This window comes from Chanodichthys erythropterus, chromosome 10 (assembly GCF_024489055.1).
Source record: "Chanodichthys erythropterus isolate Z2021 chromosome 10, ASM2448905v1, whole genome shotgun sequence".
Taxonomy (NCBI): Eukaryota; Metazoa; Chordata; class Actinopteri; order Cypriniformes; family Xenocyprididae; genus Chanodichthys; species Chanodichthys erythropterus.
Genome location: NC_090230.1, coordinates 29,806,299 through 29,833,148, shown reverse-complemented (window position 1 = coordinate 29,833,148; position 26,850 = coordinate 29,806,299). Strand labels below are relative to the sequence as shown.

Here is a 26,850-nt window from a genome sequence, read left to right as displayed (position 1 = left end):
AAAAATAGTTTCTTTATTGTCATCGCTGGTTTAATGAAGAAACTTTAACATCCATTAAAGCTTTTTATATATTTACAAAACTGTATCTATCTGAAATAAAATTATATATATCAAATATTTTCTTAGTGTTTGTATGTTCCTGGTCTTATAGTAACGTTAAATTGTTTCGTCACTCCGAAAACCCTCTTTTGAAATCTTTATTTTTAATAAAGTGTGTACTTGATTGACTTACCCTTAAGTAATGCCAACAATTTATAATGTATCTAATCGGTCATACAAAAATAAATTGAGTTTAAAATAGGCCAGAATGCAAATTTGCCTTTTTTTTTTTTGTTTTTTTTTTTTTAGTAAACCCGACGATATTTTTTTTATAATAATTCATTCACTCCTGAAAAGTTTTACAGTGAATAAGGTGTGTCCAATTCATAATAAAGTTATTAGATATCACAGGAATTAGTTTTACTCACCTGATTAGATAATTTAGCGTTTCTACGAAGAAAATCCAGTCGAACTTCTTTTGTCACGCGCCTGACAGAAATGGCGCGAATTACTGAGGCGAAACACTTTTACCTCAGAATAGATTAATTAGTGAGGCTTGTTAACCAAAATTGATCCGATCCATAATGTAGAAAAATCTCTTCAGATCTTCGTAAATTATTTCGTCAAAAGAAATTCATTTCATTCAGTATTTTACCTTCACGGAAGAGTCTTGAAGTCCAGCCAGTTGTAGATCGACAAATGTTTCGTAATGACGTGTTAGTGGCAGGCCACGCCCACTATATGAATATTAATATAAGCTTGCACGACACTGCCGACGTAGAAACGTACGAGTATTTTAATACAGAATATTCATACTAAACAGCAAAATCCATAAATTAACCATGGTTTTACTATAGTAAAAGTGTAGTAACTACTATTTTGGCAGATTGATTACCCTTTGTAGAACCAGTTTTACTACAAATACCATGGTTAAACTATGGTTAGTCGGTGTAGCAAAACCGTGGTTAATTTGTGGTTACCGTGGTTTAGCTTGTTTTTTTGTAGTAAAACCATGGTTAATTTGTGGTTACCGTGGTTTAGCTTGTTTTTTCGTAGTAAACCCATGGTTAATTTGTGATTACCGTGGTTTAGCTTGTTTTTTTGTAGTAAAACCATGGTTAATTTTGTGATTACCCTGGTTTAACTTGTTTTTGTAGTAAAACCATGGTTAATTTGTGGTTACCATGGTTTAACTTGTTTTTTGTTTTGTTTTTTGTAGTGAAACCATGGTTAATTTTCATAAGGGTAACCACTAAATTTTGGGTAACACTTTATTTTACAGATTATTTTATAGTAATAACAGTAAATTATGCATAATGTCAAGTAACTAGCCCTAAACCATAACTCTATAGTGAGTACATGTAGTTAATTAATAGTACTCAGTACTTATTTGAGTAATTACAATGTAACTACGGCACTGTAAAATAAAGTAACCAAAATATGGGTTGTGATTGCTGTTTTATGCCGATTTTATATTCGAATCTGAGAATGATTTCTCTCATATAGGTGCAAAAAGTATGTCTGTGAAAATGAAAAAATGCAATATGAAATACACAAGACTTCAAAATCAATTTAATATCTTACTGTATTTGATAAACTGCTAAAAGTATGAGCTATCTGAGGAAACTTCCATTTCAGGACCTTCCTATTTCTTTTCAAACAGAGAAACAAAATCAGGCTCAATCGGTCGTGTGATCTTACTCCAGACATGCGAGGCTGACGTGATTGTCTGAACCGTCACATATGGCATCTCAAGAGTAAGTCTGTCATTACAAAAAGAAAAACACAAGCTCCGAATAATACTGACATCTTTTTTTCTCCATAATGTTAATTTCATATGGCTTTCAATGTTCACATCAAAAACACACGGTGGTTCCAGTCCATCTCGTATCAATGCATGACCGTCATCTACTGTAATAACTGATATTCTCAGGCATCAGAAGGGGAACGTGATGCTTGCTCTAAAAAAAACGGAGAGATTAATGGTATAAAAGTGTCATTATGAGTCAAACAGAGCCCTTTTGACCTTTAACCAGTAAATCAGCTGCATATTAAACCAGGACAACTATCTTAGTACCAATTCATAACCGTGTTCATGTCTGTAAAAGAGGTGCAGAATATGTTTTATTCACAGGCTGCGAAGAAGAGAAACGGAAAAGAAACATACATGAAGTGCTATGCATATGTACTTGGCTAAAAGAAAAGCGTTCAGAACAAAAATAAAGCCGGTGCATGTGTGAATTTAGACTAACCGTTAGGAGTCTTGCTATGATGGTTAACAGTATGCAGGCGAGAAACTTGCAAATAAAAAAATGGTCAAGTCAGTAATCTTGAAGCTTATGTACATGCAAACCAAACCGCTTTAACCCAAACACAGCAAATTAATTGCTACTTGATTTGTCAAATGTTCGGCCTGTGAGACTCTGGTCAAGGTTTGCATTAAGAGATGACGGCCAAAACAAAGTAAAAAGGAAATGAAAAAGGAAACAAATTCATTAAAACGCCTCTTGAAGACTGAACCCAATCCCAGCATGCACCTCTGCAGAGATCTTTTTCATGCAAAACTTTTTAGATGATAAATTTGGTTGGGGTCAAAAATGTTGACAGCAACACAGGCAAAAACAAAATGAGCAAATGAAATGTATGCATCCGTCTGTTCTCTCTGCGTCATTCGCACAGTTGGGCGGCGCTGGGTTTGTCTTGTTGCACAGTGTCTCAGTCTAACGGCGTGGGGTCGGCGATGGGCATGGTGTGCAGAACCTCGTCCAGCAGCTGCAGCGCCCGGTGCAGGTGGATCTCGATCCAGCAGGGCGTCTCTTTAATACTCTGCCGCGGGTAATCGGGACCCCAGCCCTTCACGAAACTCATGCGCAGGATGCAGAGCCGGCGGAGATCGTCCACACCGATACCAGCGGCCGCAGACAAACCTACAGGATCAATCAAATAATGATTTACGTATGAGACGAGTTCAAAATGTGCTGTAAGCAGCTCTACAGAGTTTTGGTCCCTCCTGATAGTGTAGTTGAATCAATAATATTACTGAATATTAAACGTCTTTTCGTTGCGATGTTGTTTTGAAACAACACCCATGTCTATGGTAGCATCTTAAACTATAAAATGACTCTAAAAACGATGATTTAAACTTCTTTACAGTTGAAATAATATATGCTAAACCTCACATTTCATAGTTTTAGTCGACGCAAATTCATTGCATTTTTGTCAACTTTTAGTCAAACTGCAGTTACCATCATTAATTTTGGTAGATATTTTATATGTAGTCATTAGACAAAAACAGTCATAATTTTTCTCTTTAGACCTAAGCTTATGAGAAATCTGAATCAAGGTAACCGGCTGTATTGACACTCTTAACAGAAAAGCTCTGTTTGAGGGATTTAAATTCTTGAAATCTGGCAACAATAAGCATGAAAGCTCGTAAAAATAGTCTGTAATGTTTTGTCTCCTCCTCTATTCAGCAAAAACAGAGTGGTTTTGGTCAAGGTTTTAGTTTAACCACATTTCCGTCACGTCTTTCAACAATATTGCATAGTTATCATTTAATGACGTCTCGTCATTGTCTCGTCAAAGTCATGGAAAAAAAGGTCGTCGACAAACATTTTTCGTCATAGATTTCGTTGACGAATTTAACAAATTATAATTGGTCTGAACAACAATGGCAGAAAGGCTGAATGAAAATGCAAATTCACTCTCAGACAGTCACTTCTGGAAAAGCAGAAATACAGCGGTTACCCCTGTACACAAACTTTATTAGGCATAATATGAAGGTAAAATGAAAACAAAAAGTCATCAAATGTTTTCTGAAGACAGTTCCCTTCCAATATACATTCTTATATTTTCTATTACAGGCCATAACGTTTGGAACAAACTTGTTTCATGTCAGATCAGCCTCTTTGAAAACACATTTTTACTCTTTATCTTTTAAATAAATTATGTTTTATTGAACTGTTGTTTTTAAATGTGTTCATTTAATGTGCTCATCATGTCAGAACGGCCATGAGTTTGAGGTATGTACGGAAGGAAAAAATATATTTCAATGCTTTTGCGTTCCCCCGAGACATTTTGCATTCGCTCGCAAAGAACACAAAAGTTTTCAGAGCCAACGCAAGGTTTCTCTGGAACGCAAAAACATTTAAATATCTTTTTCCTCCCATCTCTTATTTTGTCTCTTTAGGGGCTCTGTAGGTATGAGACTAATTGACTGAATTTCCAAGTTTGGGAAACTTAAACTGCAGTTCTGGAGTGTAAACAGCAGGAACACTCACTGATAGCAGGTGCGATTCCTCCCACGGATCCGGGGCCGGGGATGTTTCCTGCCACCGCTGCTGCCTGTGCGGCCGCTGCTGCCTGCGCCGTCGCCGCCTGCTGCTGCATCTGCCTGTGGCACTGACGCAAATCAAACACCTGCAGGAGAGGAGAACAGATTGCACGACTGCAGTGTGAGCTCTCGTTTAGTGACGGATCGAAGCACTGGACAATATTTGAGACTTTCGAGATCAGCATCAGCCAATAACTGTGCTCACTTGACTGACAGTGTCAGTTCAACATTGTGCATCCAAATTTATGACTTGACCTAGAGAATGAAAGTTTTACCAAATCATATGCTTCACTAAGGAAGCCCTTCATTGATAGTTCTAAAGTGATGTTTTCGAATTAGTAACGGAAGCTTGGGCTCATTTGTTTATCTGTCAATCCATGGCGGAAGGATGTAGGTTTTTTAGGCTGTGCACCTACGACCCAATCATATCGCACTATATATTGAGTAGCAGTGTGTATCCATACAAAGTTAAGGTAAACTGATCAAGAATACAGTACTGGCATTGGTATCGGCAGATAATAAAGGTTGCAGCATTGATATCGGACATGAAGAAGTGGTATTGGGCCATCCCTAATTTTATGCCAGAATGGTTTAAATCAGATGTTACTCTAACCTTGATGTATGCACTGGGGTAAATCTTGTGTACAGCATCGCCAGGAGCGCGGCCGGCCTCCCGGTCTAAGTAGTAGCTCTGAACGAAGACGGCATGATCACTCAGACAGCGCACCCAAACGTCCCCTTCACCTTTACACTCCAGCTGGACGCCTTTCCCGATGTGCAGTCTGAAAACAGACATGCAACAAAATCAAATCAACTCGACTGATAATCAAATATCCGCAATAATCATGATTACTACGACAGCGCTACCTCGCCCGTTCGATGGCCTCCGTTCTGTGGACGTTGCTGAGCTGGCCGAGGCAGAAGCGATCTCCTCCAGATGGGTCCACATAGCCGTCGACGGTCACGATCGGACAGGAGGAGGGAACTTTAAAGGTCTCTCCGACTTGAACGTCCATCTCGAAATAAGCAATGGAGCACCAGTATTCAGGAGCTGCTTGAGACGAGAAGATTGTAAGACATCCAATGATGACTGGAATAAGATCCTAACGGAATGAAACTCTTACCAGGATGGTTGGATATCGGTGGCTGAAATGCGATTTCATTGTGAACAGGCCCTGAGGACAAAAAAATGAAGATTATGAGAAAGTCAAGTGTGAGAAAGTCATCATCATATGTTCTGGTTGACATGAGACACTCACAGTAGTGTGCCGGATGCGCCATGGGTGGATGATGCTGAAGATGGCCATTCTGATGGTGAGGGACAGTGGGGGTGAAATTACTGTTCCTCGACCAGGTGGAAGTGGCATCTGTGGACACAAGAAGAGAGAACGCACATCTGACACTAGACCTGCTGTCATGAAGCAGACTTATTCATGTCTGAATGTGCTGGATGCAGGAGATGCTGAAAAGCTTTCGGACTCTGGCTGCGGGGTTTTGAAATCAAATTTAAGGCTTTTCAAGACCTGCACATATAAAATGGATACCGTATTGGGGAGGGGATGTAGGTCAGTGTTTATGATGACATCCTAAACCATAAAATGACAACAACTTTACATTTCAAAAAATAAAGTTTTAATAAAAACAAAAATTATCACATTTCACACACTTTTTCTTTTTTTTTAAGAAAAAGGTCAAAATGATAACGGATTTATGAGTCAAAATGCATGTAAGCTGCATAAAAATATTCTTTGCATCAAATAAAAATGGCAGATGCGCTGAATAAAAGTGCAAATTCACTCTCTGATGGCAATTATGGAACTGCAGAAATATAGCGGTGACCCCGGATCCATCTGTAAACAAAGCTTTATTAGGGAAATATACGGAGGTGATATAAAAAGTAGATGCCAGAGAAACTTTCTTCACTGAAAGGCGACGAGTTGTCAGGCATCATATAAACACTATAATGTAAACCATGTCTGGTCCGAATAGCGGGTGTATGATGTATATTACGATGTTCTGATAATCTTTCTCCACTGACATTCCAAGCATTTGTAAGGATGTTGATTTTCTGGAGGCATCCGAGATGGTGAATGGGAACATGGTTTGTGTAACATTAGCGGTTTGATAACGTAGTCAAGCAAAAGGCTAATCATATTAATTGCTGTTATGTGCCCGACGTTGAAAAGAGCGATACCATTGTGCTGCGTTTACCTCAGTAAGTTGACCGAGTGGATCTTTGAGCTCGTGAAAGTGAATGGAGGCAGGGCGAATTAGCATATTCATCGTTCTGCGTATAATAAATGAGGCAAGGGTGTTACATTCAAGCTTTTTTAAGGCATGAAGAAAAAACGTTTAAATGTGTCATTTTGATGATCATTTTAAGGGATAAAATTATTGACTACAGGGGAGACTTTTTATGGCCTTAAATTTGATCAGTTTTAAGGACCCCTGTGGGTGGAGGTTCACTGATGGCTTACTGTGATGGTATGTGGAGGGCTGGCCTGGTGGGAAGCCATTCTGCTGTGAGCCCTGCCCTGTCCCTGATGCAATCTGCAGCAGACTCTCACTGCTATGGCTTCCTGTCAGAACACTATTGGGCTGAGCTGGGGAGAGAGGCGGCATGCACACATCAACACACACAAACCATTGAACACTAGGACTGGGCGGCAGGACCACAAGCGTGCATCACTGTACAGGTGATTTAATAATTATGGCATTGTTATACATCATAATATATGAAGAGTTTGGTTCCAAAACTCCATTTTGTTTAATTAGAGTAAAAATGTGTTTTCTTTACCAAGAATGCGGCAAGATGAAAACCACTATTTTCTGTTTCAAACTTTCACATAGCATCTTTTGGTTATAAAAACGTGAAAAATTCTAATCTAGATTTTGATTTTCAAAGGTTTATTATAAAAACTGATTATTTTCCCCCCAAAATGCAATCCAAGACACTTTTTTTTTTCTTCAAAATGCAATTAATCCATCAATATAAAAGTTATTTTTCATATTGAAAATACACAACAAAGTAAGTCCACATATATGACAGCCTCTGAACTTTGTCAATACTAATCTTATATTCAGGCGTTTGACTAAAAACACATCCAGTCGTCGCTCCCAAAATGAATTCAGCGAGTGATCTTGTTAATGTTATAAATTAATTATGTCTCCGTTTGTCATTATCGATTAAAGAGTATCTGGCGCCACCGGTATTAAAAACGGCTTTTAAAAACTGTTCATGATTCAGTTTTGGGGAGCTTGACAGAAGTTTGATGCTGTCGTGGAACAAGAAACAGCTTTACCGAGTGCCTCATCTTCTGAATCTCCTCACGTTAATGATTACATTTCCATGACTCACGTTTCTTCCCCACCGCCGTCATAATCATTCATTTTTCTGTTTGTGTTGATCACAAAGTAAAAAGCAGATAAGGAAAACTAGGAGGCCGGGTGTATTCAGAGCGCTCGCGTTACTGTTTACAGTGTGTGGAATGGAGCGCTGTGATTGGTTGAGCGGATACATCGCGTTCTGCAGAGAAGGGAGACTGGCGTTTGTCACGTTTTGGAAAGAAACTGAGAAAACATGACAGAATAACACGACAGATATCGCATTTTGCGCAAAATTTATACTTTTCAATGCCGACCAGATACAATACTGATGTTGGCGGAAACTCAATTTTTTTGAAAATGGCGTTTATAACTCTTCTTTTAGCGATGCACCAAAATTTCAGCAACTAAAATGGACTTTGTTTGCATGTTGCGCATTCTATTTATGTTTTTTTCACATTCCACTTGGTATTTTTGCATGTTTCTTTGTCATTCTAATGCAACGGCCTACTGTGGTATAAACAGTACAGCTGAACCTCTCCGGTCACACCGCCCAGCCCTATAAACACCAATGAAGAATATGACGCCTACACAAACGAGAAAGCTTTCCAGCATGACCTATGCATTCAAGGATATAATGAGGAATTGTGACGTGTGTCGTACTTGTTGATCCCACCGCGATGCTGGAGAAGGCGGAGGTGGAGGCGGAGCTGCTGCCCTCTGCTGGCGGCAGCATGGCGGGCGCGTTGAAGGGCTCCGGGGCCACCGGTCTGGAGGGAGGGTGTTGAATCGTCTGCATGTGTCCCTCAGTGCTGGGCAGAGACTGCTGCGATTCATAATCATATTCATCCTTCACCATCAGGCCTGATGGACCTGAAAGCAATCATATAGAGACAAACATTCCATGTCAAGTCTATGAAAATGCATCTGAAAAACATATTACTTCCGTAATGTCATATTTTAAGTAGAAAAAAGGACCTAATATGTATTAACATATTAGATCTGTGCATTCAGTCTTAAAGTGACAGCAGCCTAATAAACCTTCTGTGTCATTAAAGTAACCATGAAATCAAAACTGAAGTCTTTTTTCAAGAGAATATCACTCACCAGAGCCGGACAGTGTGAGTCCAGATAAATCTAGATTAAACGAAAACACAGGATAGATGAATTATAAATAGAAGCCGTGATGAATGAGCTTAACGCTATCAAAACAAACATCAAACTGACCTATTCCTGGAGACACCACTCTCTCGTAATGGTAAGGGTTCACACAAACGCTGTCACATTTGAGGTCAAAGGCAAACTGGCAGTACTTCACGTGTTTCAGCTCGTTCTTATGAAGGTCAGGCCATCGCCATAACCGTGCATAAATGACATGTGGGAATCCTTTACGACCAGCCACCTAAACACAGACGAGAACACAAGCCATTCAGAATGACACTGAGAGCAGTATTTATTTATCAACACAAATATACACAGATATGATGGATTTGTACCTGCAGCCGGCCGTCTAGCGTTCTCTGTATGGTCACACATTTGCTGGGATGAGCGCCGTTAGTGGTGATGGCGGTGATGAGGGAATCCAGCTCGTCTTTCTTCTCCTTCAGTTTCTTCACCAGACTCTCAATGGCCCGTTTGGCAAAGGTCTCGCTCTCGCCGCCCTGTCTGTGACACATCAGACTGTGGACGATGCTCAGACAGGCATCATTACTGGTGGGCGTGTTTGTGATGGACATCCTGCGCTGATTATCCGCCTCGGAGAGGCTCCCGGGTGCCGTTTCGAACTCGTTTCAGCAAGACACTGACGCCAGTGAAGGGTCCATTCACACGTCCTATGAGGAAGGATAGAGATCGACAACAATAATGAGCTACTGAGGGGTAATAATAATTACACACACACAAATTATATATTATATATATATATATATATATATATATATATATATATATATATATATATATAATTTTTTTATTATTATTATTATTATTAATTATTATATATATATATATATATATATATATATATATATATATATACACACACATACACAAACAATACATAAATACATATAAACAAATGTGTGTGTATATAAGCATACATAATGCATATATAGCATATAAAATATAATTAAATAAAAAAATATACATGCATATAAATATATACACATGTATAAAAATACATAATACAAGTATAAAATAATATATGTAATTTATTATATATAAAATACAAATAATGATACAAAAAATATATTTATGCATTTTGTATGCATTTGTTTATCATTATTTGTATATATATATATATATATATATATATTATATATATAAAAACATACATAAGCATATACAAAATAAATAATATAAAAACAAGCATATATATATATATATATATATATATATAGAGAGAGAGAGAGAGAGAGAGAGAGAGAGAGAGAGTACATATAAAACAATATATAATAAATATTTTATATATTTTATCATATATCTATATGAGCATATAATTATATAAACAAATACATATATAAATGTATATATATAAATATTAAAACATAAGCATAAAACACATTTTTACAGCATATATTAAAATAATAATCTAAAAAAATATAAGCATAGTAATACATATAAATATGAAATATATTATATATATAAAAAATACATAAGTATATAATATAATAATCTAAAAAAAATATACAAGCATATAAATATAAATGTTTAAAAATAATAAAAAAATATATAATTTAAAAATATATAATTATATATAATATACAAACATAATAATAATAATAATAATAATACAAACAAATACAAATACATAACACAATAATATATATATATACACACATACATACATACACACATGCATACATAAGCATATAAAAAAATAATAAAAAAATAATATAAAAACAAGCATATAAACATGTATGACTACATATCAAATATTATATATATAATATATATAAGTTTATGTATATAAAATAAACGTGTATATTAACATAAAGATGTTTAAAGCAAATAAAAGCACCAAATAAATAAATCATCAGGAAGTTCTCAAAACACTGAGGACAAACATCGTGTTTACTAACAGTTTAATTGGATAAAGCGACTCACACACAATAATCCTCACACACTTGCTTTCATACACAGTGCAAAGACGCGCACAGGTGGAGGTGTGCAGTGAACGCGTGAATGTGAAGATAAACGAGTGAATATAAACGCGTGAATGAAGATAAACGAGTGATTATAATCGAGCTGAAGCGAATGTAAACAACGCTAGCACAACATGCTACATGCTAGCTCAAGAGAAGCGCTCACTTCTGACTTTACCTTCTGCTGTAGAGCAATAAAACACATTTAAATGTCAAAGTGAGTGTTTAAATTACATACCTGTTCTGTCTCCTGTGAATCAATGTATTTTTTTCTCCACTTTTGGTGTGAATCTTGTTAGCGGCTAGCGCGCGTGACACACTTCAGCCGGACGATCTCTAAAACGATTTAAAGCGACGACACGAGTTCTTCATTTGAGTTATAACCCTGTTAGACTGGGATTCGGCACTGTATTTTACCAACAACAGGATGAAAAGTCACTGAGCGCGACGAAAATAAACAGTGTAGCCGCGATGGTCTCGACGAACCATCTCACGCCCAGCTGCGCAATATGGCGAACAGCGCATGCGCACTGCACTGAGCGGCTGTGCATCAAACACACTAAGCTGACTGCAGTGTTTATGTTTTGGGCATCACGGTCACATTCAGTTCAACACGTGTCTCTTCTGGAGTAATCAGAAGGTCTTCTCCGCAGATCTAATGACACACCGCTCATTCCATGTGGAATAACTGTGACAAGAAAATAAGAATGTGTAGTTCACTTTGCTAAATAAATAAATAACTCAAAAATTAATATTTACATGTCAAATTTATTTATATAGCGCTTTTACAATTGGTAATTGTTTCAAAGCAGCTTTACATATTAGAAGCACAGAAAAAGGGAAGTGGTTAAAAATAAACTGTACAAACAAGCGTGGTACTATGTAACATATACAAGATGGTGCTACATTAAGCCAATGTCGGCTGACTTCCAGGGGTGGAAAAAAACCCCCAGGAGAAAAACCCAGCGTGCTAACACTGGGGAAAAAGTCCTAGGAGGGAAAAAACCCCTTGGAAGATATATATAATATATGTAAATGGATATGGAGATCAAAATCTGAATTATACATTTTTATTATAGAGATTAAAAATAGATCATATATAAATATATGTAAGCGGATACGGAGATTAAAAATCTGAATTATAGATGCAGCCAGAATTGGATCTTTTAGGCCCATTGTCTCCTGGGCTACGTTGTAGTCAGGTCCAGACACAGGTTCTCCATCTGATCTGGATACGGCCTGGATCCAGCACCCGGCAAACCTCAGGATAAGCAGAGAGACAGATATTAGCGTAGATGCCATTCTTATTCTGATGTACAGGTATATCTAGTGTTATAGGAAATGTTCTCGGTTCCGGCCGACCTAATTATTGCATGTAATACTTGAAACAATTGTATTAATGTCGTATTTATTTAAGAATGTATTTAAGTTTTGGGAAATGTCTTATGTAACTGGATGGATGGATGGATGGATGGATGGATGATGATAAACGAATGGATGGATGGATGGATGGATGGATGGATGGATGGATGGATGGATGGATAAACTGATGGATGATGGATGGATGGATGGATGGATGAACTGATGGATGGATGGATGGATGGATGGATGGATGAACTGATGGATGGATGGATGGATGAACTGATGGATGGATGGATGGATGGATGGATGGATGGATGGATCAACTGATGGATGGATGGATAAACTGATGATGCATGAATGAATGATGATAAACTGATGGATGGACTGATGGACGGACACAGGCTGGTAAGTGCTGTGCGTGTAAACCTCACTCCCCTCGAGAGGTTGCAGCCTTTAGCCTCCTCATTAAAGCGTCCAATGCCCACACCGGAGACCCAGGATCGAGCGAGTAGGACCTAGGTGAGGGGATACATATGCATGGAAGGATGGATGAATAGATGAATGGATAAATTGATGGATGGATGGATGATACAATAGACAAACACACAGATAGATAGATAGATAGATAGATAGATAGATAGATAGATAGATAGATAGATAGATAGATAGATAGATAGATAGATAGAATGATCAGTAGATAGATAAATGTATGAATGGATGGATTGATCACAGATTACTCTAAACCAGGGGTCTCAAACTCAAATTGGCGGGGGGCCGTTTCTGTGATTGACACCTCATAGGAGGGCCATATTAACATTCAAGCGCAAGAAAGCGCAACATTTCAGAAAATTTACTTTCCTTTGCATTATTTCTCATTTACATCAAATTTGCCTACTAAAATATCTTTATACCTATAATTTATTTACCATACTAAATGTAAACAGCAGTTTCTCATTGTTACAGAGTGTAATATAATTATATTACTAATATAATACTATACTAATATACTAATATAATACTACTAATATACTAATATACCACCGCGTTTTGGTGGTTTAAATCGACGCTCATGACTTAAAGTCGAGTGCTTTTACTGTAATTTAGGCAAACGCGCTCATAATAGAAGCGACGCGGTTAAGAGCGCGGTTCATGGTTGCATAGCAACCACATGAGCGAAAGCGCATTGGAAAGAAGGAGAATGCGGTGCGGCCGCTTATGTGACGCGATATGTGAATGCCCCCATAGAACGGCGACTTTTTCTTTGCATATCAGACAGGTAGCAACTAGAGAATAATAATAATAATTTAGCGGGCCGGATTATGTTTTATTTTTGAGATCAGTTGCGGGCGGGTAGAGAGGGAGGGCCACTGCTCTAAACTGTAATGTAAACACATGCACTTCTGTAAAACTGCTTTGAAACTATGTGTATTGTGAATACACATTATATAAATGCCTCATTCATTCATATATGATACAGTAGATAAACAGGCGGACAGATGGATTAGATTAGATTAAACCTAGTAGTGAAAGGGACGCTTATTAGAGGTATAATAAGCTACAGTATGGCTTCAGCCTACACCGTTTTTCAGTCAATATGTATAATTAAATATTTATTATGGAAAATAGTGTACGAGGCCCAAAATAAGTCCTGCTGAAGATATTCTCCATACTGTGTGTGTTTTCCGAGCAGTGCTGAGGAATGATCTCCAGTCGTGTGTTCTGTACGGCTGATACGCCTCCTTATCTCCACTCATGAAGGTCTTTACATTGAAACACTTATTAGTGCTTCAGATACGACACCCAATCTAAACAGACACCTTCACAGAGAGTGAGAGAATGTTTGCTGGACTGAGTATCTACAGGTTTATTCACATCACACACACACACACACAGAGGCTCGAAATCAAGAATAAATTCATTTAATGTCAGACCTTCCTAATGCAAGAAAAAACTCCATAGAAAAACGAAAAATGTACTGTAATTTTGTACATTATCCGTTCATTTTCTTTATCTTAAAAATAAAGGTTTACTATTGGCATCAATACTTCGATGGAAATTTTGCATTGCACAAATGCTTCTTAATAGTGGTCCTTTAAACTTTTAAAAAGTATGAAAAAATGGTTCTTTTAAGAATCAATCACTTTTGGAACCTTTATTTTTAAGAGTGTAAAACACAATGCAGTGCATAATTCAAAATATGTGATCAATAACAGAAAAAAATCCTTCATATTCACAGTACACTCTTAGAATAAAAGTTCAGCATGGTTCTATATAGAACTCTATGGGTTCTTGACTCAATTTTACAGCCGAAAAGGTTCTATATATATATATATATATATATAGAAATGTCTAATACTTACAAGTTTTTTCATTTTTTTCTAGTGATAAAGTATGTTAAAATGTAACAGAACCCTTAAATGACGGTTTCTTCTAAGAGTGCCCTATAGTTCACACTGGCCCCACAGACGGGCGTCACAGCATTAATGGCAAGCGGAAGCGAAGGCATCGTTGGAGACTGTTGCTGTTGGCGCTCAGGAATCTGACGGCTCTCGCGTCCAACGACACACCACTTGGAATGAGGTCTCATCCTGAGTGAGGGGTCGTACACTTCTCGATTTTTGACACCTCCTTATCACGGCTGTGTGGAAGAGAACATGTTTGTGGCTCGCACGGCATGTGGCCGTCAGGGGCGACAGAATATCCGCGCTCAGAGGAAGAACGTTTGGGTTAAAATCAGGGCTTGACATTAACACCTGCCATATGCGGGTGTATTTCAGCAGGGGCGTGTAACCCAGTCACTCCTACTACACACTTTGGTGGGTTGAATTTTATATATAATATATACATTTTTCAATTGTAGTCTTTAAAAAGGCATCTGAAATAATAAAATAAGTGCAATGTAGTGTTGTCAAAAATCCAGATTTTTTTATACATATTGATAGTAAAATATATGAAACGCTTCCAATACTCATTTTCTCAGATATTCATATTGAATATTGTTGGTGTTTCAGGGCATGGGATTGTGCATAATTTTACTCATTCCCACAGATTTTGTTCGCAGACTCAAAGTACGCGCACATAAAGCTGCCTATCAGTACTAAATTGAGTTCTTTTTCGCTGCTTATTGCACTTAAACAGTCAAATACACACAAAATAATGTCAAAATGACGGTCTTGAGTGAGTATTCTTATAAACACAGTCAGTTATGTTTGAAGTGAATGGAAACAGTTGAGAAAAACTCGTGTGTAACAGTATAATGGATCCATGCATGAGGTCTTAAAGTGACAGTAGCCTAATAAACCTGCTGCCAAATTATGATATAATATTAAAGATATCTATATGGCAGTTTTCCCCATGGTATATGTCCAAATTGTGGCAAGTATCTTTGAAAAACCACTAGCCACAGTGGCTGGTGAGCAAAAAAGTTAATGTCAAGCCCTGGTTACAATCAATGTTATTTGACAACTGAAATTATTATGCAGAATGAGCTCTGATAAATAGATGCTCTCTTTTAAAAATAAAGGTTCTTTATCAGGATTGATTGTTCCATGAAAAACCTTTAACACCTGTGGAAACTTTTCATTGCACAAAAGGTTCTTTAGAGTGGAAAAAGGTTCTTTTAAGAACAGATCACTGAAAGGTTCTTTGAAGAACCATTTTTGGTTCCCCAATGGCATCACTGTGAAAAAAATATATTTTTTAAAACTTTATAGTTTTTTTGTTTTTGAAATGTTATGTTTGAATATGCAAATGATGCATTATCTAATTAAATATGCATTCATTTGCATACATTTCCAGAAAATCGGATAAAGCCGGGTTCAAATTTCTTGTTTAGTTTTGTTGGCATATTAGAGTTAAAGGTTTTTATAGAGGCAATTTTGGATTTCTCTTTTTATCACTCCAAAAGCCAGGGGGGGGAAAAACTTTTTTTTTTTTTAGAAATTAAATGTTTTATAAATCAGGTAAATTATACAATATGAACAAACCCTTCAGTAAAAACCTTCAGAATATAGATAGGAAGAAAACTGTAAATTTTGGTGTATGTAAGTGCTGCTGAAGTGGAGAAAAAAACTCTTTAAAGAAATGTATTGGACCTACAGACGCAAATAGATAAAGTGCAATAAAATAAACACTTAAAAGTGTAGTTTGGATGTTGAATTTATACAATATGAACAAACCCCTCAGTAAAAACCTTCAGAATATAGATAGGAAGAAAACTGTAAATTTTGGTGTATGTAAGTGCTGCTGAAGTGGAGAAAAAAACTCTTTAAAGAAATGTATTGGACCTACAGACGCAAATAGATAAAGTGCAATAAAATAAACACTTAAAAGTGTAGTTTGGATGTTGAATTTATACAATATGAACAAACCCCTCAGTAAAAACCTTCAGAATATAGATAGGAAGAAAACTGTAAATTTTGGTGTATGTAAGTGCTGCTGAAGTGGAGAAAAAAACTCTTTAAAGAAATGTATTGGACCTACAGACGCAAATAGATAAAGTGCAATAAAATAAACACTTAAAAGTGTAGTTTGGATGTTGAATTTATACAATATGAACAAACCCCTCAGTAAAAACCTTCAGAATATAGATAGGAAGAAAACTGTAAATTTTGGTGTATGTAAGTGCTGCTGAAGTGGAGAAAAAAACTCTTTAAAGAAATGTATTGGACCTAAAGACGCAAATAGATAAAGTGCAATAAAATAAACACTTAAAAGTGTAGTTTGGATGTTGAATTTATACAATATGAACAAACCCCTCAGTAAAAACCTTCAGAATATAGATAGGAAGAAAACTGTAAATTTTGGTGTATGTAAGTGCTGCTGAAGTGGAGAAAAAAACTTTTTAATTGAAATCTACCGACGCAAAAAAATAAAGTGCAATAAAAAAAAATAATTAAAAAAAACACTTAAAAGTGTAGTTTGGATGTTTTCTTACACTAGTCTGAAACAATACATTATGTAAAGTCCAAAATCTCAAAATTGACCAGTGCATGAAAAAACAATGTTTTTGCTTGTTCTTGCAGATAAAAGCGATCAGATCAAGCAGCATACCACTGTTATTTCTGCAGGTTTAGTTTGAACTTCTCTCATTATAAATGATTAAACACCCAAAAGCAGTGTGTTATATATTACAGCAGGGCGTGCAATAGAAAACCGACTAATTTACAACAAGTAAGTATACATGAGGCCTAAATAAACTGCAGTTAGTGGCGCCAGGATGTTCACTTCACGAAGCAGCATGTGTGAAACTACTAACATCCTATGTTGATTAATGAGATGCAAGATGATTCACATCCGGTTTGTGATTTGATGTAGGCGCTTGTTTTAAACACTAAACAGTCTTTTCCGGAGATTTCTTGTTTTTTGGACTATCTGCATCCACATTCCTTGACCACCATCCCCTCGTATTTATTATTTAAAACCACAATGCCGTTTTCCTCATACAGGAGGGATATTGGTTTTAACTCAGTTGGCACACAGCAAGCCTGCGAGGCCCTCTGAGGACTCTTGAAATTGAGCAGCGTTCGGACGAGGGCGTGTTGGGTCGGTGTCAATTCCTGAGCAAAAGGGTAATTGCACACACCGCGGCAGGTGAACGCCTGATAACCAGATGGCGCCAGGACGAATTTGTCCCAGCCTATATCCTTAAAATCGACATACATCTCGGCTTTTTTGCAGTCCTCCACTTTAGCGCTGCGCCGGACTCTTGAGCCGTCCTTGTAGATCTCGTTTGAGTGCATCTGCTCCTCTTCATCTGTCCACAGTTTGTTGTCCTCTCCGATCACATGACGGTCTTCACTCTGATCATCTGAGAAGACGATCAGCGCAGGCTCGTGTTTTCCATCAGGATTCCTGTCGATGTCCAGGTCTGCGTATTGCCGCTCGTTCGTATTCCTAAACGCGTTCAGATTTTCAATACGAACCTCCAGCCTGGGGGTCACAATACTGACCTTCCGCCAATGCTGGACAGCGTTCGTCATATCAAAGACTTCCCATCCGCTGTCCTTACGATGGACGTGCTTCGACGCCAGCGCGTCTCTCTCACCTGTCCCGTAGCGTCCGCCCCGCAACATGTCAAAAATGGTCACCTTCCATCCCGCTCCGATACGCTGGCGCGAGTCTCTCTTGAGAAGCACGTGAAGACGCAGCTCGGCGCTGACGACACGCTCGTGTGGCGGCACAGAGATGTTGAACAGGAGACGGTGCGTCCGCCCGTGTGAGGTGTGGTCTGTAAATCAGAGAGCAAAGACGTGTTTAATTGTGCAACGATATAACTTTAAATTTAAAAAAAAAAAAAACTTGCCTTGATTTTATCAGATGTCAATCTGTTATGTGTGTGTTGTGTGAGGAATAAACTGGTCACTTATGACCAGGAGAAAAACAAGAAAGATTTAAATTTTTAATTTAAAGTTAAATAATAATAATAATAATAATAATAAATATTATCAAAATAATAATTAAGTTTTAATTGTAAAAACATCAATGACAGTAATATTATGATACTGATATAAAATAATATTGAAATAATACTTAACATTTTCAATTTAAAATAATAAATATTACTAAAATAATAATTATAAGTTTTAATTGTAAAAACATTAATGACAAAATATAATTATTATTATAATATAGAATGTTATAAAAAATCATTTTAAATAATAAATAATATAGTTATTAAAATAATACTAATAATATAAATTTTATTTTTTATTTTTTGCAGTTTTATATTGCGTATTTATAATCAGTAACATTTTACAATAAAGTTTCATTAGTTAACATTAACTAAGAACTAGAAACAATAATTATACCACATTTATTAATCATAATTCATGTTAATTTCAACATTTACTAATATATTATTAAAATTAAAAGTTGTATTTGTTAACATTAGTTAATGCACTGTGAACTAACATGAACGACTGAAACTAACATTAACAAAGATGAATAAATACTGTAACAAAGTATTGCTCATTGTTAGTTCATGTTACTTAATAAATTAACTTATGTTAACAAATGAGACCTTATTGTGAAGTGTTACCTAATAATAATATTTATTAAAAAATAATATAAAAATACTAATATAAAACATTTTAAGAATGATTAAATAATTCTAATAATAAGAATTTTAAATAATGATCATTTCAAACAATAAATTGCAAAAGTAATTTCATAAGAAGAATCTAATAATGATAAGAATAATGATGACAGAAGAACACTGATTTCGGTTCAAACTCAAGACGCAATATATGCACAATAGGCAACAATGTTCAACAATTAAGAAATACAATTGATGAACTCTTTAACATTGACAGTTATTGAACGAATCTGACTAATTGTCTTCTGTAGAGCTGCTTACAGCCGAACCGAATGTTTCATAATTGATGATTTTTTTTATTTTATTGTTTATTAATGTGATTCAAAACAATCTGTATTATATAAAGCATTATATAAATAAACGTGGTTTGACAAACTACATAAATACTGTTAAAAACAAACTTTTTGTGTGTTTTTTTTGTAATTAATATTCATGTTCATGAACCTAACATGATTAACTGAACTCAAGTGCACCTCGTTACCTTCATTTCTGAAACTTCGCACAATGTTGGCTGCCGGCAAGGCGCTGCGGTCGTTGGCGAATCGGTTGTAAAGTTCCAGCATGTATTCCGGCGGCTCCGTGCGGCTGGAGCGGGGCCTTGTCCGGGGCCCCTGATCGGTCAAATTCAACATTTGAAGGAACTGACCCAGAACCTCCTGCATGTCCACGTTATCCCGCTCTTCCGGAGGTGGAATCGGACTGCAGTCAGCCCACGACAGCAGCAGGACGCAGAGACTCAGGACTCGAGAAAGCACAGAAAGAGCCATTAGATATGAATCGTAAGGATGAGGATGATGTGACATAAGACACCTGCCGTGTTTGTGCCTGTCCGGTTTTCTCCCTTCTGCCTTGACAGGTTGATGTGGTGAGAGAAGAAAAACAGCCTCGTCCTTGTGGATCTTGTGATCGGGGATAGAGGGCAGGACTACGTTGTCGACCCGCTTGTGCTGACAAGTTTGGAGATGTTGCCACTTGGTCTGTGGGCCTTTTCTGAGGGCCACTGGGTTCCTCACACTTCCTGTATCTTCTTTCCATGCATGCCTTTCTCAGACGTTTAGCTCAAACGTATATACGCTCTGACCAATAAATACATTCACATTTACATTGAGCAGATGCTCTTATTCACACAACGTTTTTTTTGTCTTTTTCAGTTTTGTTTATTCGATAATTTTGCCTGTGTTAATGCCAACAGCATCAATTTTGGCACAAATGTGTATTTTTAGTAGAATTTTAATATTTCACCCTCATTTCCTTTAATAAATCTATTTTAAACTAGTAACACAAAATAGTTCCACTCACGACCTTGAGGACGAAAATGTATGGTTTCCACCATGAAATAAAAAATAAAAGTTACTTTTTATCTAACAATTCTGACTTTTTTTCTCACAATTGTGACATATAAACTCACAATTCTGTGTTATAAAGTCAGAATTGCAATATATAGGCCCAGTTTCACAGACAGGGTTTAGACTAAACCAGGATTAGGATTTTTAAGTAGCTTTTATAAATGTGCACTAGAAGAAAACATTACTGGTGTGCATCTTGAGACAGAACAATGACTCTGACATATTTTAAGATCTGTCAGTGCAAGTTACTTTCAGTTAAAACAGCTCAAACATGCATTTTAGTCTGGAACTAGCTTAAGCCTTGTCTGTGAAACCAGGGATAAATTGCGATTTATAAAGTCAGAATTGTGATATATGAACTCGCAATTGTGTTATAATGTGCAATTGTGAGGGAAAAAAGACTGACATTTTTTCTCAGAATTGCAAGTTTATATCACACAATTCCGAGTTTATAACTCACAATTCTGAAAAAAAGTCAGAATTACGTGATAAAAACTCGCTATGGCAAGAAAAAGTTATAATTGCGACATATCACACAATACAGACTTTATATCACACAATTCTGACTTCAAATCTTGCAATAGGTTGTTTTCAGTCACGTGGTTCTCGAGACGCGCGAAATTCCGGTGGAGGGCAAGCAGTGAAAATTAGAATGGAAGAGATGGGAAAAAGTCTGTTCTGTGCTGATTTAGACAGAAAATCACAACATATGTTGGACGTGATACTTATGTTATGAAGAGGAGCGACATTTCCACTGAATTGAAAGACTTGACTGCCATCGAGGAGGTAGATATAGAGGATGTTACCGTGCGTTCACACCGCTGGCGGCGAGAGCGTCAACATTCGCCTTGGCCGCCCTGCCAACAACGCTGTACTGTTAATTCAAACCGCCGCCGACGGGAGGGTCAAAGCAAAGCCAAAGTAAATGACAAGTCACGTCAACCAATCGGAAGCCTCTCAAGCGAGGCCCTCTACATTCTAATTGGTTGCTGCCGAACCGCGTCATAGCGCATTACCATAAAGTTAACCTGATTTCAACTCTCCTCGCCGCTCTCACCGTCCAAGACGCGCCGCGCTGCTCTCGCCGGCTCTCATTGAAAATGAATGACTAGCGTCACTTTGAAGCTCTCGCCGCCGGCGGTGTGAACACACAGTTAAGCTGCCGTCCAAACAAAATCTTACTGAAAGATCATTTTTTGAGATATCAACCTCAAATTTGGAACACAACTTGTTTCAATTTATGGCTTTGATTTTTTTAGCAACTTTTGCATTCAACATGTTTTATAAAATATGTATTTTATCCACCTGTTTCCGCGGGGCGCTACTGTAAAAGAGAACGTGGGTACAACTTCCGGTGAGGTGGCGGAAGTAGCATACCAATGGTATTTTGTGTGCTAATTAGCGAAGTGGCTAAGTGTTTTTTGGATGATTGTTTACTTTGTACAGTTGCAAATCTTTATGAGAGATGTCGTTACGGTGTTCAGGGACAAAATTTCTATGGAGTCAAATTAATGCCTTAAAGTTTTGCACAAAAATAAAGTTTTGTAAAACACAAAAAAGAATTGAGCTATAAAAAAATATTTTGCAAACAAAAATAAAGAATTGCAAAGGAAAATAAAATATTGAGTGGAAAAAAAATAAGTTTTGCAAACAAAAATAATAAATTGCAAAATAAAATAAAGTAGTGCAAAAATAAAAATATAATCAATTACAAAAATCAATGACAGCTGTAATGCTATTTTATCTTTGCCACATATTTTTCATGCTCAAACCTACAAAATCATTTGTAACGCTCATTTTATTCTGCGTTTCAGTCAAGCGTGCGCTCACGATACCGGTTTTCTTTTGCGCTGCACTGTTCTGTGCGGATCTCTTTATGGCACTGGTTTGACGTGGGGGTGGAGTCAAGAAACGGGGCACGCCCCCGCGAAACACGTCATCGGCAGGAGACGCAGATCGCAACAGAACAGGGCAGCGTTTCCCAAAAGCATCATAAGTGGAGCTACGATCAACTTAGGTTTACGATGCTTTTGGGAAACGCTACCCAGATCAGATCAAGCATAGAGACAGAGCGCATTTATTATAATCTGGAAACCACGCCCACCGGGGGAAAAACAACCCAACAGTCTCCATTGACTTTGTATTGCGTGAGGCTGCCTTCTTGTCTTTTCTGACTCATTACAATAAACAGAACAATGCCTAAAAGCTGCTACGTGACAAGGTGTACAGCTAACAAGCTAAAAAAAAAAACAAGAAATGCATTGGAGGGGGTCGTAATCGGTGACAACATATGCTAAACAAACCAACAAAAACAAACAAACCATGCATTATTTTTCACCATGTCAAAGAATTATTTCACCTGTCGCCGATTACGTTCCCTTCCAATGTATTTCGCGGGGGCGTGCCCCGTTTCTTGACTCCACCCCCACGTCAAACCAGTGCCATAAAGAGATCCGCACAGAACAGTGCAGCGCAAAAGAAAACCGGTATCGTGAGCGCACGCTTGACTGAAACGCAGAATAAAATGAGCGTTACAAATGATTTTGTAGGTTTGAGCATGAAAAATATGTGGCAAAGATAAAATAGGATTACAGCTGTCATTGATTTTTGTAATTGATTATATTTTTATTTTTGCACTACTTTATTTTATTTTGCAATTTATTATTTTTGTTTGCAAAACTTATTTTTTTTCCGCTCAATATTTTATTTTCCTTTGCAATTCTTTATTTTTGTTTGCAAAACATTTTTTTATAGCTCAATTCTTTTTTGTGTTTTGCAAAACTTTATTTTTGTGCAAAACTTTAAGGCATTAATTTGACTCCATAGTCTCTTCCCTGTGCCTGTTGATTCCTGACAAATGCGTATCGGGTGTGTCTCATACGTTCTGAAAAGTGAAGCCACGGGCTCTTTGATCGCCCCCTGGAGGCTGGATGCAGTACAGGTCATAAACACCGCCCTCTCAATGCAGTCGAATGAGACTTCAATGAAAACATAAAAATAAATTCTGCTTCAAATAAAACTTTCTGAAAGATGGTTTTGGTCATTTAAGGTAGTTGTTATCACACTGATATATATTCAATTGTTCGTTTTTGTGATAATTTAGATTTTAGCTAGCAATTTGATGCTATAAAAACGGGGCGTGTCGTCATGATTCGAAGTTGATTGACAGCTTGTCTGAGGACTGTCGGAGCTTCGAGGGGAGATTGAAGATGTATTAGTTAATTTTCGATTTCTTTGTCATTAACACCAACAAAATGAGTTGTTCAGCAGTAAACTGTACTAACCGACCTACAGGATCTGACGGATCACTGAACTTTTTTTCTGTAACATCAAATGTGGGCGTTATAAGCTAATTAATAAATGTTATTAGTTAAGATAACACACCTAATATTAACCATGTCGGGAAAAAGCAGGTGATCGTTATCTGGCAGTTACTTATTATTTTTATGGGTATAAAATAATAATTAGCAGGACAAAACTAATGATAGCTTACTCTAATTACAGCAATCGATCTCCTGTAACGTTAGTTGAACTTGATTTAAAATGGCAGGACCGTTTCTGACGATTTAGAGTTGTTTCTAGTGGCATATTATATTGATTTTATCTACTGAATTTGCTGTTTCAAAAATATTATTGCTCTAGAAACAGAATAGTCTATTATTTTATAGGTAGACTGTTAAATTGTGTATATTTTTTATAGTCTATTTAAAATACATGAATGATGACGCAGTCGTCTGGGCGGGAGTTTGATATCGCGACTCCGCCTCCGGCTCAACTGACGATTCCTTCTGCGCATGCCCAGGCTCCAAACTTTTTTTTTTTTTGACGTATTGCGTAACGTGTCAGCGCCCATTCATCAGCCCATTTTGGCTTCAGTTCAATACAATGGAAGGAAGCGACGCCGCGTCATCCATCTTTTTTTACAGTCTATGATGCGTATCTTTCACAGATTCACACACTCCGGTTAACTCGTATAACTCTCAACTTCTGTTGTCTTCTCATGAGCTCCCTCTGTTGCTCTGGCTGAAAGGATCAGGATCAAGATAGAGAGATCCCGCAAACATCCTCGGATAGCACTCATCGCATAATTTAGAGGAAAATAAATAGAAATGCTCAGAAAAGTGACGGAAACATAGGGCATGTTATCAATATATTTCTAAATGTGTAAGCCTTTGGATTTAAAAGCCTTAGTGGAGTTGTTTTTTTGCATTCTTGTGATCGCAGTTAGATTTAGCATGATTGATGTGCACTCCGGACATAAATTAATACATTACTATTACTGTAACATTTTTTATTGATCAAATATTGATGCTGGAATCTTACATCTTTAAGTAAAAAACAAACGTTTGCAAGTTTGGATCGTTAAATCTTGAACTACTGTCAACTGTTGAATGAATGAGTGTCACGTCCAGCTTGTTTACTTCGAACCGGAAGACGCTCCCACGTTTGACGCAAGGCCTCATGGGGCGTAGGAAACTTGTGGATATAAAAATTTGCTTTCATAATTTAAAACCTCTATAATTTTTGTTTCTTTCACTTTTTTTAAACTTTTTTTACTTTAACAATAATCGACCCAAGGGTCTTCTTTAAAATGAGACCAAACTTAAGTCTGAGTTTTTTTTTGTTTTTTTTGGCATGGACATTTTTATCCTCTAAGGACCTCAAAGTAACTTTTTTAATTGATGCATAAGGGTTAAAGAACCATACAGTGATATATATATTTTTTTTAGTTTTTATTAATCTTAAGCGCTTTTTACCACGATAAATAACATTTTGTGCATTTAAAAGGTTCTTCATGGAACCTTCGATGCCAATAAAGAACCTTTTTTTTTTTTTAAGACAAAAAGAAAGTTCTTTAGCGTACGAGACGGATGCAAGAAAAAGTGATTCCTGTACAAATACAAATAAATACTGGAAAACCGGATGCAAATACAAATAAATGCAATACAAAAACAAGAAGTTAGGGTTGGGACTCTTGAACGTACTGTATGTTCTTCCCCATTCTGGCTAATTTGACCTTGCAATCTGAATTTAATGTTAACTATTAACTTTTATGAGCTGCTTACTTTTAACAAATTAGTGAAAATAATTTGGAAAGCGTTTGCAAACTTGGTTTATTTGTATTTTATTACAGTGAAGCTGCTTTAAAACATACAGTATATAATGACAAGCTACAAATATAGTTCAAAACAACAGCAGTGTTACAAAACAACCACTAGGCGTCAGTGCAAAGTCATGCAATGTGATGCAGGTCTATTCTTTTAATAATATTATCAGTTTGATGAAGTGTATTCAAGAGAGTTTCAAAGAGCACAATAAGGGCTAATTAAGGGCTGGATTGCTGTGATTGCAAAATCATAACCAGCTCACACATTAGCACAATTTGTCCTGATGCTTGATTTGAACGCTTGATTAAGCCTCGCTGCAGGTGGCTGATAGTGGCATTTATTGTGCGTTTCTGTCGCTTCTTTCTGTATATACAGCATCAGAGAGACACGGCAGAGACGCATTCATCCGCAACAGCCGTGCAGTGATAACCATGGAGTGGTTTTGAAATAAGTTGCAAAATTTACGCCACGACGGAAAAACAGTGACGCCAATTATCTCAGCGGGGAGGGTTTAATCGCAGGATTGACAGCAATACACCGCTGACTTTACAGCCTTTTATACAGACTCCAGCTGTGCTGCTCCTGACAGCCGGAGAGATTCTCCAACATCCAGCTAAAGCTATAGATAGACAGACAGAGCCGCTGGGAAGGAAAACAAAGGGTTCCGTCATGTAGAGAACCTTATAGGGTTTCCCACCATGAGATCATTTTATGGATTTCGTTTTAATGAATATTTACTTTAATCAGATTTTATGAAATAAACAGCCTGTAAACATGCTTTATCCATAGAAAACGATTACTTGTAAACATGAAAGTATTACTGTATATTGAACCTTTTTTGGCATAAAGCGTTCTCTTAAATTGAGTCAAGAATTGTATGGAAAGCGTTAGGAATATTTCACCCAAAAATGAAAATTCTGGCATTGTTTGGTGTCATTCTTCTGTGAAACACAAAAGAAGACATTTTGAAGAAACTTTTTAATGCAACAAACTTAAACTCTGTGATTTTGAACTTTTGCAATCAAAATTTCTTTAGGCCTAAATAAATTAAAATTAATGCAACCCAACCCCTAATCTTTCCATCTATCGGAATTACAGT

General features: G+C 36.9%; 2 protein-coding genes across 3 annotated transcripts; both read right to left on the bottom strand.

Annotated features, from left to right (window-relative positions):
* Window positions 1-1,587: 1,587 nt before the first annotated feature.
* smad4a (SMAD family member 4a) lies at window positions 1,588-11,365 on the bottom strand. 2 transcript variants are annotated; one of them, XM_067397290.1, is made up of 12 exons: window positions 11,078-11,365; window positions 9,193-9,528; window positions 8,924-9,098; window positions 8,804-8,833; window positions 8,360-8,569; window positions 6,850-6,975; window positions 5,632-5,739; window positions 5,497-5,547; window positions 5,240-5,423; window positions 4,986-5,154; window positions 4,320-4,458; window positions 1,588-2,966 (listed from the first exon to the last, which is right to left on the bottom strand). In XM_067397290.1, the coding sequence occupies exons 2-12, from the start codon at window positions 9,430-9,432 to the stop codon at window positions 2,755-2,757; spliced, it is 1,644 nt and encodes a 547-aa protein (XP_067253391.1). In that variant the 5' UTR covers window positions 9,433-9,528; window positions 11,078-11,365; the 3' UTR covers window positions 1,588-2,754. The 2 variants fall into 2 exon arrangements, with proteins under 2 accessions (XP_067253391.1, XP_067253392.1); XM_067397291.1 differs by lacking the exon at window positions 6,850-6,975 and having other exon boundaries at window positions 1,589-2,966.
* A 2,766-nt stretch (window positions 11,366-14,131) lies between these two features.
* Window positions 14,132-25,645, bottom strand: LOC137028272 (bone morphogenetic protein 10-like). Its single transcript, XM_067397043.1, has 3 exons — window positions 25,629-25,645; window positions 19,779-20,338; window positions 14,132-18,430 (listed from the first exon to the last, which is right to left on the bottom strand). Exons 1-3 carry the CDS (start codon window positions 25,643-25,645, stop codon window positions 17,571-17,573), a joined length of 1,437 nt encoding a protein of 478 aa, XP_067253144.1. The 3' UTR covers window positions 14,132-17,570.
* Between the last annotated feature and the right edge of the window lie 1,205 nt (window positions 25,646-26,850).